General features: G+C 45.9%; 2 protein-coding genes across 5 annotated transcripts in view; one reads left to right on the forward strand and one right to left on the reverse strand.

Annotated features, from left to right (window-relative positions):
• ZNF410 (zinc finger protein 410) overlaps positions 1 to 2,420 on the forward strand; it is a 37,928-nt gene extending 35,508 nt beyond the window's left edge. For 2 of the 4 annotated variants that reach the window (XM_081049979.1, XM_081049978.1), the window contains one exon: positions 138 to 913. In XM_081049979.1, the coding sequence (XP_080906105.1) occupies positions 138 to 176 (39 nt within the window). In that variant the 3' untranslated portion in view covers positions 177 to 913. Of the gene's footprint in view, positions 1 to 137 lie in introns of all 4 variants that reach the window. The other 2 variants (XR_013993455.1, XM_081049977.1) reach the window with 2 other exon arrangements.
• On the reverse strand, positions 1,318 to 13,804 carry FAM161B (FAM161 centrosomal protein B; the record flags this gene model as incomplete). The annotated part of the gene is given in 10 exon segments (XM_081049976.1): positions 1,318 to 2,395; positions 2,986 to 3,128; positions 4,510 to 4,609; positions 4,846 to 5,010; positions 6,721 to 6,848; positions 7,305 to 7,651; positions 9,201 to 9,751; positions 10,527 to 10,846; positions 13,638 to 13,714; positions 13,717 to 13,804. Coding segments are annotated over 10 exon segments (2,058 nt in total). The 3' UTR covers positions 1,318 to 2,256.
• Between the last annotated feature and the right edge of the window lie 94 nt (positions 13,805 to 13,898).

Raw genomic sequence — 13,898 nt, forward strand, 5'->3', positions numbered from 1 at the left:
TGCTTTGGAACTAGATATCCTTGACTCACCCCTGCAGCGCACTCCCCACTCCCACTCATAAACCTTTTACTTAATGTGAATCTTTTCCCTTTTATTCAGTGGTAGCCTATTCCAGATTTCATTTTACTCTTTTACAGTTACTAAACCAAGGAGATTTAACTGAAAGACGGACATGAACTTGGGTGCTGACTCTTGGAAGAGCAGCTCTGTCTGATCCCAGAGTGCATACAGTGCTTTTGGCTCACAATCTGCCAGAACCAAAACGAATCTGTGAACAACGAGACCCTGCTTTTCCCTCTGTTCATCTTGCCTGGCGTAAAGATGAACGCAGGAGAGCTTCTCTTCAGACTACCATCTAATCCAGACAAAGAAGAAAGCAGTGAATGTGAGCTGGGTAACGGTACCTACCTCTCTTCCCAATGCTAAAATTTGGGATGGACTTCTCCCAGAAGTTTGATTATGTCTTGGCTGAAGTTTCTCAGTATGACTGTTGAGAGGAGGTTTTCCTTTGAAGAGCTTTCATCCCAGACTCGGCTGTCTTTTCACATGGAGGGACTAAGTCCTGCCACCAACCATAAAACTTCTCCAAGAAGTTGAGCTTTCAAGATGCCTTGTTGCTTTGAAGAAGGGAGTGATGTCAGTTCTGTTGTGACATTCTCCCTTCAGCAACCTGAGTAAGAAACTCTCCTCCACTGGGCTGCAGAAAAATAAATTACTTGAATCCCTCCTTGGCCCAGGCTGAGGTACTGTCTTGTTCCATACACCACTACTTGGTCACTTTGCTTTCTTTGTTTATGGAACATACAGTAGCATGTGAAAAAGTTTCTTGTTTTTTTTAAGTAAAAAATCACATGATTCAGAGCTTCAGTTGTTTTCCCTTTAAATAAATGAACAGCCCAGTCAGTTCTTTGGCTCCTTGATTTGGACAAAATTTGTTTTCATAGAGAGGAGATTAAGAAAGTTGAGTCTTTCCCTTTAAAATAAGGTACTGATTTACCCTTAGGATCCCGTGCAGGTGAAGCGGAACTCAGGAGTCTGGGGGACATGACACTAACACCCTCATCTCTTAATTAGCAAACCCAGGTGGTAGTTATCAGAGTATCAGTGTGTCATCACCAGCAGGGACCGTGTCTGAGTCTGGAAAGTTGTAAGAACAGACACTTGTGAATTTTCCAGAAAGTTAAGAAGAAAAAGAGAAAGATGCTTCTGTTAGAGTAGGCACTCTTGCTATCATCCTGTCTACAGCTACTGGGAGAGAATATCTATAATTGGTGAGAAGAAAAATACTCCAAATATCATGTACTAATAGAAAATGATGATGTCAGAGAAATTTCAAATTTATTTGAAATGAACCTCATGCTGACACACAGTGACACATTCTAAATAGATAACAGGAAAAAACTGCTTTTTAAATAATTAATAGTTCTTAATTTATGACACATATAATCATCCTGTGCTATGTAGATTGAGTTCATGTCAATTACATATATTCTTAAAATGCCAGTTCTTACTTTCTGTTAGCTTTACTTTTATACTAGAGCAGTGGTTCTCAACTGGAGACGTTTTGCCCTGCCCCCAACCCATGCCAGGGACACTGGTAATACCTAGAGATATTTTTGGTTGCACAACTGGGAGAGGGGTGTTAACAGGCATCTAGTGAGTCGAGTCCAGGGAATGCTGCTAAACAACCTACAGTGTACAGGACAGTTCCCTCTCCCTACACCCAACAAAGACTTATCTGGTCTAAAATGTCAGTAGTACTGAGGTTGAGAAACCCTGTAGGAGAAGTTGTCATCCCCAAGATGTTTTGTTTTGCCCAGATAATATTTTCAAGTAATTTTTAATTAGTTGCCAACATGCATATTTCTGGCTTCTGTTGAAAACGCAGTTGATCTGACAATTCTGGGCCTGTATTCCAGCAGAGACTCCAGTTTTTGCTACTGTATCTTAACACCCAGCCCGTCTGATCCATTTGTTTCCTGACTAGCCCTTATGGGCCATGTGGGCTTGTGCCCTTTTTTTAAAGTACCTATAGTTTAAGTACAAGGCACAAATCAAGAACCCTTAACTCGGCTCTGATCCCCCCACCCTGAGCTTCTCCACTTTGATTTACTTGAACCATTCCCTGTTATCTGCTACTTTTCTTTTCCCCATTCTCCAAGAGTAGCCATGACTCAAAACCGTAGTTTTGTTGGTCTTGATTCAATCCCAAGTTAGCTGCTTAGTATTAAAAAGCAGTACTTTTAAGAGTACCGATTAAGCAAGTGATTTGAGATTATCTAGCAATTCATCAGACAGCTTCTCCAGTTCTTTCATGGGGCTTGTAGACTGTTCTAGAGATTCTTCTAAATCCTGCTGTGGATTTCTGATGCCGAGTCTTGTGGTTTCATGGGTGCTGCAGAATAAATTAAAGATTTATGAAATAAAAATTTTAAAGCATTATGTACAGCTTAAGGATGGTGTCAACATTTTCATTATTGTGTATGTGGTGTAAAGGGAAATTTCTAGGTGGAAAATGGGGATAGGAATTAGGGGAAAGGACCATTAAGAACTTAAGCAAAACAAAACTGAGAATAATGAAGATACTATACTTTTTTCCCTTTGACTTATATGATCTCAATGGAGGAGGTGGTGCTAATGAAGTACTTAAGAGTGCTTGAAAAATAGTTTTATCGTTTTATAGGAAGTGAAAATATACATGATTTTTTTTCAAAAGTGGAGTGGAAATACTTTTGACTGATGGCATTGGAACTGGAATGGAAAAATGATCTGTTTTCAAATTTTGGGAATCGAAACCTAATATTCTATGGTTATATTTTATTCACTACTGTACTTCTCTCCAAATTCAAATGTGTTACTTGGAGATCTCTGGATTCATGTGCTGTAAGTACAGGATTGTGATCTCAAAATATGAGTGGCTGTTCTACAGTTTCCTCCCAGTGGCATTACTAGAGAGAGCTGCAGGACAGCAGCGTCTTGGATGACCTGGGATAATCATGGACTCCTGAGCGTTCCTGCCATTGTAGAGCCTGGGTGCCCTGACCCTCGTTCCTCACAAAGTCTTCATCCAGCCCGGCCTGCCTGAGGGCATCCTGATACCGTTGTTCTGCTGCTTTCCTGGCAAGGTCCTGCGGAATGGAGATTAATATGCTGTAGCTGTCTTGTGAATTACATGATAATTACTTGCTGGACCTGTATCCTTACAATACTGCCCAGCACACCCACCCACCCCCAGTTAGTGGACACAGATTTGCATGAAAATTACTAGAGCTTTGTTTTCAAGCCTTAAAGTGCTTTGGAACTACCTGAAGATTTTGTTAAAATGCAGATGGCGCCTGCAATTTTGTATTTCTCACAGTCCCAGGAGATGCCAACTGTTGATTAGGGAGCCACACCTTTTAGAAGCAAGGACTTAGATTTTTGGAAGTCCAGGTGAGACCCCGATGAAAATGATGGACTAAAAACTGAAAATTTCCAAGCAACCAAACCATCATCAGGAACACTAAAATATAACAAAATAAGCTGCACTATTAACACTCTTTAACAGGATAGATGGTGTGCATGTGGACTGCAAAAAGGTTATTTTTCATTTGTTTTAAGTGTTTGAAGCAAAATCATATAGAGTACTTTGCATTTTTCCTAGAGTGGTAAAAGATTTGAGCATGAGCTTGCTTGAAAAAAAGAAGAGGAAAGATCAGCATGAGAGATTTTGAACAATGCAAGTTGCTGAGTAAATCCGAGACAGTCCAGTGTGTGATAGGTATGTGGGTGGGAAGGAGTGGACCCAGGAAATGCCTAGATAATGCACTAGCTATAAGGTGGAGATAATGCCTAGCAATCGGAACTAGGTCACTAGGGACCCCCAGCGTTTGGGAGCTCTGGAGAGGAGAGGGAGCCACAGAATCTGATGCAGCCCAAAGCTGCCTGGAATGGTGGCCGTTCTAAGGTGGTTCAAGTAGCTCCATAGCTTCCTTAGGGAGTCTGACTTCCCTGAAGGTCTAGAGAACATCTTAAAGTGATTCTTCCAGCCTGAAAGGCACTTTGTCTGGAAAGGGCTTTGTGGAGACCTATAAATGTGGAGACTTCCACCCTGTGGAGACCTATAAATGTGCCACGCGGCTTTAGAGGCACCAGCACTGCAGCGGGAGAGAGGTCCGCCTAGCACTAAGAACAGTGGCTCCGGACAGCAGAAGAGACTGGATTTACCATCACATGAGTTAAGTTCAAGGTGTTCTTACTAACTGTCACTACGCACCTGGGATCTGACCCCCGCTGGGACTCAAACTGAAAGCTAGACTAGAGTAAAGACTCTAGGAAGTGAATATCCCTTTACAGATGACTTTGGAGTCCAGTCTTAGGCTTATTTGGGGGAAACATGGTACTAATAAAATGGGCTCCATTTAGAATCTTTCTGAGCCTCAAGGAAATGTTTAATTCAGATATTAAACTTTCATAATTACTAAGAGCGTTTTCATCCAAAACAGAAAATGAATGATGGTTTAGATTTACCTTGGTAACTTGCTCGAAGAGATAGGGCCTCATTTGTATTCTCTTCTTCATTTCCTCCAGTTCTTTCTTATACTCTTTGGCTCTTTTACGGTCATTATTCCTGGAATTAACAAGATGTTTAAGATGAATTCTGTCTTTTTCCAATCCAGAACACCTTTAATTCCCGTTAAGCAGAGTAACTCCTACGGACACTATAAATTCCTAACTGGGCCTGGCAAAACCTGTGACTGTGCAATTATGGGAACTGACCCTAATTACTCCATTTTGCTGTTTTCAAGACCAATGATATGTTGGGTCCCAAGACAGTCACCCTTTTGACACATGGAGGACACTGACCGGTTTTCTTTTAGCTTTGCCTTGAACACCTCCTCCAGGCTCTTATGGGGATCCATGGCTTTTGCACGCAAGGTCACGGATTTCGACATTGCTTGACACTTCTTTTTGTGCATCTCCAACCACTGAGTACTCTCAGCTGCTTTGTCGTTTTTTTCAAGTGAACTTCTAAAGGGAGGAGGCAAAAAATGAATATAGACGACCAACTTGGGTATATTTAAAAGCAATGCTAGTAATCTCTCTGGAAAGTTGGTTTCTATGAATGGGGTGGGTAATTTACCTCCTGGCATTTCAGAAAGATTAAGATTCTGACTTTAAATGCATAGGCACATGACACCTTCCCAGCACTCTGGATACAGTGATATTCATCAATTGAACTGGAAAACGTGAGTTACAATGTCCTTACTTAAATAGCCAAACATTCAGGCTTCTTATCTGCCTGGAAACAAAACACTAATACCTACCACTTGCTGAGCTACGTACCCTGAGCCAAGTGCAGACAGCTCACAAGTGCTTGATATCCATTGGGTAAACTTCATGTCCTGTGAACTAAGAACTATAAGACTCCTTTGTGTAGTCAAGGAGACAGAGCCTCAGAGAGGGCAACCCAGTTGCTCAAAGCTACCCAGTGTGCCAGTGGAAAAGCCAAGATTAGAATCAGGGTGTCTGACTCCCAAGCCTCTGTCCTTAGTGTATAAACTGTGCTATAAATAGTGGCCTGGAGGGTGCCTGGCTTCATGCTCCTTTGGGAATACAAAGCTTCATTTCCAGAGAACTAGAAATGGACCTTCTTCAATGCACAATTTGTAGTCAACTTTTAGCACTTAGTTTGTGTAAATATTCTACCAGGTATTATGGAGAGTTCTACCAACAGAAAAAAGTCAAGACTCTTGCATTTGGATGTTTACATTCAAATGGACAGATTAGGAAGGAGAGCACGAGTGTTTAATCTGCTAATACGTCAAACTCCCTATTGCTCGGAAGCAGGTGTACACGTCTTCTAGAGGTGGGCCAGCCTCTGGTTTATGAGACCTCTCTTATTGGGACCTCAGGATATGGAGGCATTTAGCTTTAATAGCTCTATGAAATTTGAGGAAATTTAATATCCCTCAGATTCGAAATACATTTCTGTGTACTTAGTCCTCTGTGAGCCCCACAGAAAGGCACTAAGAAGCTAGTCCTCCGCTCACTTCAGCTCAGGGGCCTAGTGGGGGAACTCCTGTCGGGTCCGTGAGAACAATAGCATGACAGGTCAGTTAAAGAATTAAAAATCAGGAGGCTCCGGATTCCCAGCTGACTTGTGGTAGTTCCCCAAGGTGAATCTCAGAGGATCAAATACATGCAACGGACGCTTTATCTCTGTGGCAGGATCAAGACACCTGTCATGCTTCTCTGAATTCCTGCTCCTAATGGCTTTCTTTCCCTTACATCTGTGAGTCTTCACCCATGTTGTTCTGCATAGAACCTTGTTTCCAGGCTTTTGCTCAGTCCTCTTTCTTCAGGTTTCATGTTAGACATCGATTACAAGAGACCCCTGCCCCAGGCTACCCAGTGCCCCCATCATTGCACTACTCACAAAATATGGTAGTTGCTTCTTTGCTTTCCTCTGTTTCAGACTAGGTATTACACTACAGGTCCCACAAGGTACCTCCAGCCTTATATTATGCCTGCACGTGGGGGAGGAAGCTGCCCATGAGTATTTGCTGACGACGGCTAGGTGTTCTCCAGCACTAGTGTGGAGGGCCACGTGTACTCCTGTCCTATCAGAGAATTCCCTTCCACCCCTTCAGGGCTCTGATAACAGGAGAGGAGGCCCAGCAGCAGGGTGGTTCCCTCATTTGGGCCAAGAGCTGAGTCTCCTGCAGGCTGACCACTCACCTGACCGCAGATTCCCTCTTCCTGGTGGCATCTGTGATATGCACAGGGAGGGTGTTGGCAGAGAGGGAAGCAAGGCCACTCGGAGAACGACTCCTTGGCCAGGGTGTGGCCGGTGGTTGCGGAGAGTCCTAGAGGAAACGAAGGCGGGTGTTCGTGGGACGGCATGGGTTACTAGTTTCTATCTTAACTAGGAATCAATTTCCGTGAAGGACTAGTCAGACTGAGAATCTTTTTTCCTGGGATTAATGCAAAGGGTAATGAGATCTCAAGTTTAGTAACTGGGACAGACTTGGATATCAATCCTCAAGATGTTAATCAACTGAGAAGAGTTCTTTGGAACTGGTATAGGGACACAACAATTGATCCCAACTCCCTCCTTCCAGATCTTCTTGAACTTCTCTAGAGAGAAGGAAAAGAAGTATTTGTGTGGTCTTAAGTTTATAGGTATTGTGGTTCTGCGGATCTGCTTATTTTTAAAAAATGACGATAGAAATGTCATGAGAAGTGCCTTCCATTAAGACCTGGCCTCTCCTTTGATTTCAGGCCTCAGGCCCTGACCCTCCTGCAACTCCCTGGGCTCTCACCCTCGTCCCTCCGGAGGCGGCAGCATCACAGGGCCGCTGAGTGTGGCGCAGGCTGGCGGTTCTCAGCAGGAAGGGCTTGTTGCGAGTCACCTCTCGGGTGTCCCTTCTCTTGGCAGCTCTTCTCTGGAAGGCCTTGTAGAGGCCTTCATAGTCAGGGACGGCGGGATTCACCCGAGGTTGGAACCCAAAGTCAGTATGCAGAAACCAAAGCTTTTCCTCCTGGGTTCGGGTGGCTGTGCGAAGCTGTGGGTCGGCCCTGAGACTGGAGGAGGTGATGGGGCAGGAGGCCATCTGGAGCGTGTCCAAGGCTCTCATCTGGATGCGGATTTTCCTGAAGAGTTCAGCTTCTGGGAGAAAATCAGGGTGGCAATGGGTGAGAAGCAACTAAGCAAGACTTGTACCAAAAAGTTTGAAGTACCTTCCCTCTTAAACACTAGCAGTAGCGTGCCGGAGCCAACTGGTAACTTCTCAGGAATTTTGTGAGCAAGCTGACAACATGTGGGAAGCCTGAAATTGGTCAGGATGGGTGTATTTATACCACAGAAAATGGCAAACATTGCAAATCACTTGCCCTTTTTTTCCCCCTGGAGAGTTTATTAGCAAACATTGACCAGGACACCTCTGGCATGTACCAGTCAGGGTGCAGCAGCAGCTAATTTACATTTACTGAGCGTTTTCTGTGGTCCCTTCTGAGCCGAAGCCAGAGGCATGCGCCAGTCACCTGCCCCTCTTCTCAGAAGCCCCAACACCCAGCCAACTGCCCAAGCCCACTGCCCAGATCATTCTTGACTCCACCCTCTCTTATCTCATCGGTCACATGTTCACAGTCTCCTGGTCTTTACCTTCTCTCCAGTCCAGCCTCTTCCTTGTCCCTACTACAAATTTCATAATTTCTCAGCTGAATTGTTGAAATAGCCTCCTGTTAGATCAACATCCGTCCCCCTTTATCTCCACAGCAATCAGAGTGATCTTTCTAAATTGTGTATCCGATCACGAGCCACCAACTTGAAAACCCTTCCGTGGCTCCCCAGTGCCCGTGGCATGAAGTCCAGACTGCCTCCCATGGCCTACAAGGCCTCAGGTCTGGCCTGGGCCTGCCTCTCCCTCCCATTCTCCCTCTTCTCTCTACCCTTTACCTTTTCATCCTTTGAATGTACTCAGCTTTTTTTTCCCCTGCTATCTCTGCCTGGGAAACTCTTCCTCCTTCTTCATCAAAAAAACTACAGGGTCAGTCTCAGTGCTCACTTTTCTGGGGACCTTCCCTAACTGTTCCCACCCCCGATCACACCCTCAGCTAAGTCTCTCTGTTATATGCTCCACAGGAATCCCCAGGCTTTCCCCTTTAATCCTTGCAAATGACTCAACCCATTTGTATTTGTGTAGTTTCTGTTTGCCTCCCGTGTCCACAAACGCCATGTCTTTATTCACCCTAGAACAGTACCGGGGGCCTGGCACATGTTAACTGAATAAGCAAATAAAGCCTGAGTCCCGTTATTGAGATACACTTCTAGAAATGAATATCTCACTAGGCTGAGGGAGGGGTGTGGGCTTTTCTCAGGGGCAGCTGGCTACTGGTGGCACTGGCCCAAGCTGGCCCTTGGATGTCTCATTGGTTCTCTGCTCTCACTTCTGTGCTGCCAGAGGCCTTTGCATCCACTCACTGAGCAAGGGGTCAACAGGACAAACCCGAGGGCTGCTGTAGGACCTCTCCTCATTACAGGGCTCCCCCATTAGATCCAGCCCTACCCCATGGCCTGCACTGAGTGTGGCCTCTAGCAGGTCCACCTGAACAGCTCATCTCCAAGCCAGGCTGACCCCGAGTCTGACTAAATCCCCACAGCAGCTTTTGGTACCCGCAGGCAGGAGGAGGCAGTAAGGTTGCAAGGTTGTCTTTACCCTGGAGTTTGTCCCCGAGGGCTGGCTCCAGAATGGACTTGGGGATCCTTCTGGTAGTTTTCTGCTTGGAGACCTTGGCCTTAGAGGTGGCAGCCAATTCCCTCTGTTGAGCAGCTTCCTTTCGTTGCTCCTCCTTCTCCAGGAAGCTGAAGGGCTTCAAGGAAGAGAGGAGCACTTCCTTCCTTTTCTGGATCCCTGCCCACCTTCGGGCCTCGTTGCGCTCCATGATCTCCTGGTAGAGGGGCAGGTAGACATGCGCGGGCACAGGTTGTGCCCGGAACTGCCGGTGGCACTCTGCCTCCTCCTGGCCCTGCCTCTGGGCCCGCTGCCTCTCATGCTCAAAGGAGGCAGGTGAAGCCAGCCACTGGGCCTTTTTCCGGGCCTCCCGCAGCGTCATACGGAATGGCTGAGGGACGGTGATGGATGACGCCCAGGAGCTGAGGCTTCTGTGCTGGGAAGGCGGCCTGGAGCCCGAGGGTGGCTGGGACGGAACCTGGGCCATGTGGGAGGCTAGGTTGCTTAGGGAGCTGCAGCGTCTTGTGGAGCCACACCTGGGGGGAGAAAGCAGCTCTGTCATGGAGGACGGGGCAGCCAGGAGGCCTGGCTCCTCTCGGATCCGCCCCACGGTCCCCAGTCCTCCCTGCCAGCACGCTGCACCTAGCTTCTCCGCCTAACACCACAGCTCCACAGGCCTCTGAGCCTTCGCCTCTCTCTCCTCCCCACAGGCCGTCTAGCAGCCTTAGTAAGAAGTCTCTCCTCAAAATTGATCCAAGAACTGCCACTTTGCACTCTAATTTTCACATTCGGGAGAGAACAGCACAATAGGGCAGGGCTTTTAGGTCAGAGCCAGGTTCAAATCTTGCTTCAAACAATTACCAGCTCTGTGACCTTGAGCAAGATTCTCTTGGAACCTCAATTTCCTCATCTGTAGGATGGCACACACAAAAAAGAAAAAAAGAAAAAAAAAAGAAAAAAGTACCTACTAACAAAGTTATTAAGAGAAAACAAATGTTAAATGAGATCAAGTACACATAAATAACAGGGATTGGGCAAGGTAAGTGACCTTGTTGCCATTCTCAGGGCGGCAGTGTGTTTGGGAAAGGCATCTGTTTACTCGATTCCAATACTTCTGGTGACTAAGGGTTACCGAAAGTGATTTAGGACTTCTGGGTAGGAATCAGAACCAACGTTTGGATCTGAAAGTAGATCTGAGCTGGAGCCTGGATAAGTGATGACTGTAGAAGTGGTCTTTGCTGTCCTGGGGAAGAACAAGACGACTTGGTCAGAGTTACGCAGCGAGGCAGCTGTTGAACTGCAGGGCCTTACCTTGGAGACACGTGGTCCTGGACCTGTGGCTTCCCCCTGCCTTTGTCTTGGAAGAAATTCTTCAGGTCCTCCTCATCTTCACAGAGGTTCTCATCACTGTCTGGGTCAGACTGATAACAAGATTCCAACAGGCACCCCCTGCCTTTCAGCTTTCGTACTTGCAGGGTCTCATAAAAGCTCCCAGTTGAGGCAGGAGAAGTAGAATCTGTCTCCACTGGGCTGAGGAAATCATCAAGTTTGCCAGCCCTGGGAAAAACCAGCCCATCCCCAGACAGCTCCTCTTCTGCCTCTGTGTCTGAGGAGGATTTGGGGGAAAATACCTAAAATGAAATCAAATAGACTGGGGTCAAACTATAATTTCAGATTTATTCAAAATATAACTGCTAATTTCACTCTAAATAGTCCTCTGTATATTAGGGCCTGAGTATAACAAAGAAAAATAAGATGTTTTCCCTGCTCTAAAGAAATTTCACAAATGGATATATGGGATGTGCTTGGTTAAAGGTGTCAAACCCAAGATAGAATATACCTGCCAAGAAAGACTCCTTGTGGTTAATTGGGCTCAAATTCACAACCAAAGTGTAGCAGCCATCGTTTACACAGGTTCCTCATGCACACTGCATATCAGGGAAAATCTGCAAACTGACCTGCCAGCTTCTTGCACTGTGTTCCTGCCATCCCAGTTGACCCTTATAATAGGGTTCCTAGGACTGTAATTCAGTCAATGGACTGAAGACCTACCCCATCCAATTGGAGCTGTGCAAATATTCCTCATTTGCATATTTGACCAATCAGAACACATAGAGCCTATGAACCAATCAAACTGAAGTTGGATTCTTTATTTGCATGGAAATGGATCAATCAGGAACTGTGGGCAGTGCCCTTCTCTATATAAGCCAGTCTTGTCTCTGCCTTAATTAGCTGAGCGCTTTGGCTGTGTTTCCCAGGTTTATAAACTGATCTGCAACACCTAAGCTACAACACGAGCTGTTTTACTAAATAAAGTCTACTGCACACTCAACTGGGGGCCCCTGTTGGCATTGAATTGGCGGCAGTGACCTTTGGTTGACAAAGGACAGGAGAGAAAAGCAAAGAGCTAAAGTTGGGTCCTACTTCATGCAGTGCAGTAAGTATTTACAGACCATCTACTGTACATCATACATCTACCCCCTGCACTCCAGGAATCCTTCCTGGGACCTTGGTCACACTCTGGGCCCTGCCCTACTTGGGTTTTACCTACTTGTTGCCAATCTTCCTTTTCCTGCTTCCCTTGTTTATATCTCTGCTTTTCTCACATTCTAGCTTATTTCTATTCTGTCACTAGGAATGGATAATTAACAGGGGAGGCAATGTGATCTAGCTGAACTAGCAGTGTCCTAAAATGTGGGAAACTCAGTTGGGTTTAAATACTCCATTTAGAAGACATTATATTGGGTGGCTAATACGCATAGGCACTGGGCTGAGAACAAGACAAACAAGGCCCCTACTCTCATGAAAATTACATTCTAGTGAGAGGAGACAGATGGTATAAAACGAGAATAAATTCAGTGAAAGCCATAAAACAGATTGTAGAGTGATAAAGTGGCTATGGGAAGCTTTTCTTACATGATGGGCTATAAAAGCCCATCAGATAAAGACTATATAAAGCTACGTAGAGATATATTATGGTACATGTGTATACATGTAATATACTCAGAGTTAGGTATATTAATTTGCTGCAGTAAACCATGGAAAACCATAGGGAACTTGGGAGGTGGGTAGCTTTCAGTAAGAAGGTAGGGCAGGGGCTTTTTCTAGGGTTAGCTTGTCCTGAATAATTCTGATGAGAATTAGGGGAAGCAGGGATCAGCTCTGGATGGATGCTGCCATGAAGGGTACAGTTTAGTAAGTGGGTGATTGAGCCATTTTTATTCAAAAGGTGACAAGAACAAGTGGGTCTGCGTAAGTAGTTGATAAGGAAGCATAATGATTTAGAAGAAGGGGGTGTGAGTCATTTTAAAGGTATGGCGTGGCCCTGTGAGGGACACGTTTTCTGCCAATCTTGCTGCTGGTCACATCTGTGTCTATTACAGTCTGAGTTGTACGTTCTCAGTCCTGGCTGATTTTCACTTTCTCACTGTGGAGGAGTTTTGGGTTGACACCTGACTAATGAGAAGGAGCCAGCCTTGCTAAGATCTAGGGTAAGCGGGTTCTGGGTTCAAGGAATAGCAAAGGCTTTGAGGCAAGGACCTGAAGTAGGTACAAACGTGACTCTTGGAGAGGTAGAAAGAGGGCCCGTGTGGCTGGAGGACAGTGGCAGGAGGTGTCCTTAGAAAGGACTGCAGGCATGGTGCCAGGACGGGACTCCACAGGATGAATTACTGCAGCTGGAAACCAGATGGGGGCAGGCCACCGCAGGCCTCCAGGTGACACTTGGTGATGGTTTTCCTGGATCCTCAAGGTCCGGCTTTAATACAGAAAAGAACACTGGATTCTGAGTCAAAGGTATGTAAGTGCTCCAGCCCTGACTGCTACTAAAGAGCGTGTAATCTTAGGAAAACTTCCTTTCTTAAATGCCTTGAGATATAATTCACATACCATAGAGTTTATATAATTCACTTATTTGAAGTGTACCACGGGTTTTAGTATACTCATGAGTTGTACAACCATCACCACAATCAATTTTAGAACATTTTAATCACCCCCAAAAGAAACTCATACCATTTAGCAGTCATTCCCAATTTTCCCCTAACGCTCCCAACCCTTCCCCCCTCACTTGCCTCCTCGCCCCCCAGCCCTACGCAACCACAGTCTGCTTTCTGTCTCTGGATGTGGGGCCCATTTTTTAACCTCTCTGTGCCACAGTTTTCTCTTCTACAAAATGGAGACGACAGTGTCCTATGGTAGTTGAGAGGATAGCGAAAACTGAGGGTCACTGCTATGGTTCTATGAAGATAATACAAGGCTCAAGTGGTTCAGACTCGCGTCTCCAACGCTACCAATTTTAATCCCACGCCCCTCCAGGGCACGCCCCTACCATCAGTCTCCGAGGCAACGTCAAACAGTTTCCTCTCTTAGGGATTCGTTTCCGGGGCTCAGACTTGTTTCCTCCCCTTCTTTTTCCCTCCTCACCTGAAGGTTCCGAGCGTCGCCAGAAGCCCCCGCAGGCCTCCCCACAGTCATCTTCCCAGCGGGGCAGACAGACGCTGCGTGACTACTGCAGTAACCGCGCTATCCAAGCGGATCGGGTTCCGCCCCTTTCTAGCTTTGGGCTCTGATTGGCTCCCAGGCGGATGCATGATCCTGTCCCCTTTCCACCAAGCCTGCAGTCCATCCCGTCTAAAGAAGCACGGCTCGTTTTCTGATTGGCCTATCCTCTTTGCACGTTGTATT

The sequence above is a fragment of the Rhinolophus hipposideros genome (genome assembly GCF_964194185.1).
Source record: "Rhinolophus hipposideros genome assembly, chromosome: 5".
Classification (NCBI taxonomy): domain Eukaryota; kingdom Metazoa; phylum Chordata; class Mammalia; order Chiroptera; family Rhinolophidae; genus Rhinolophus; species Rhinolophus hipposideros.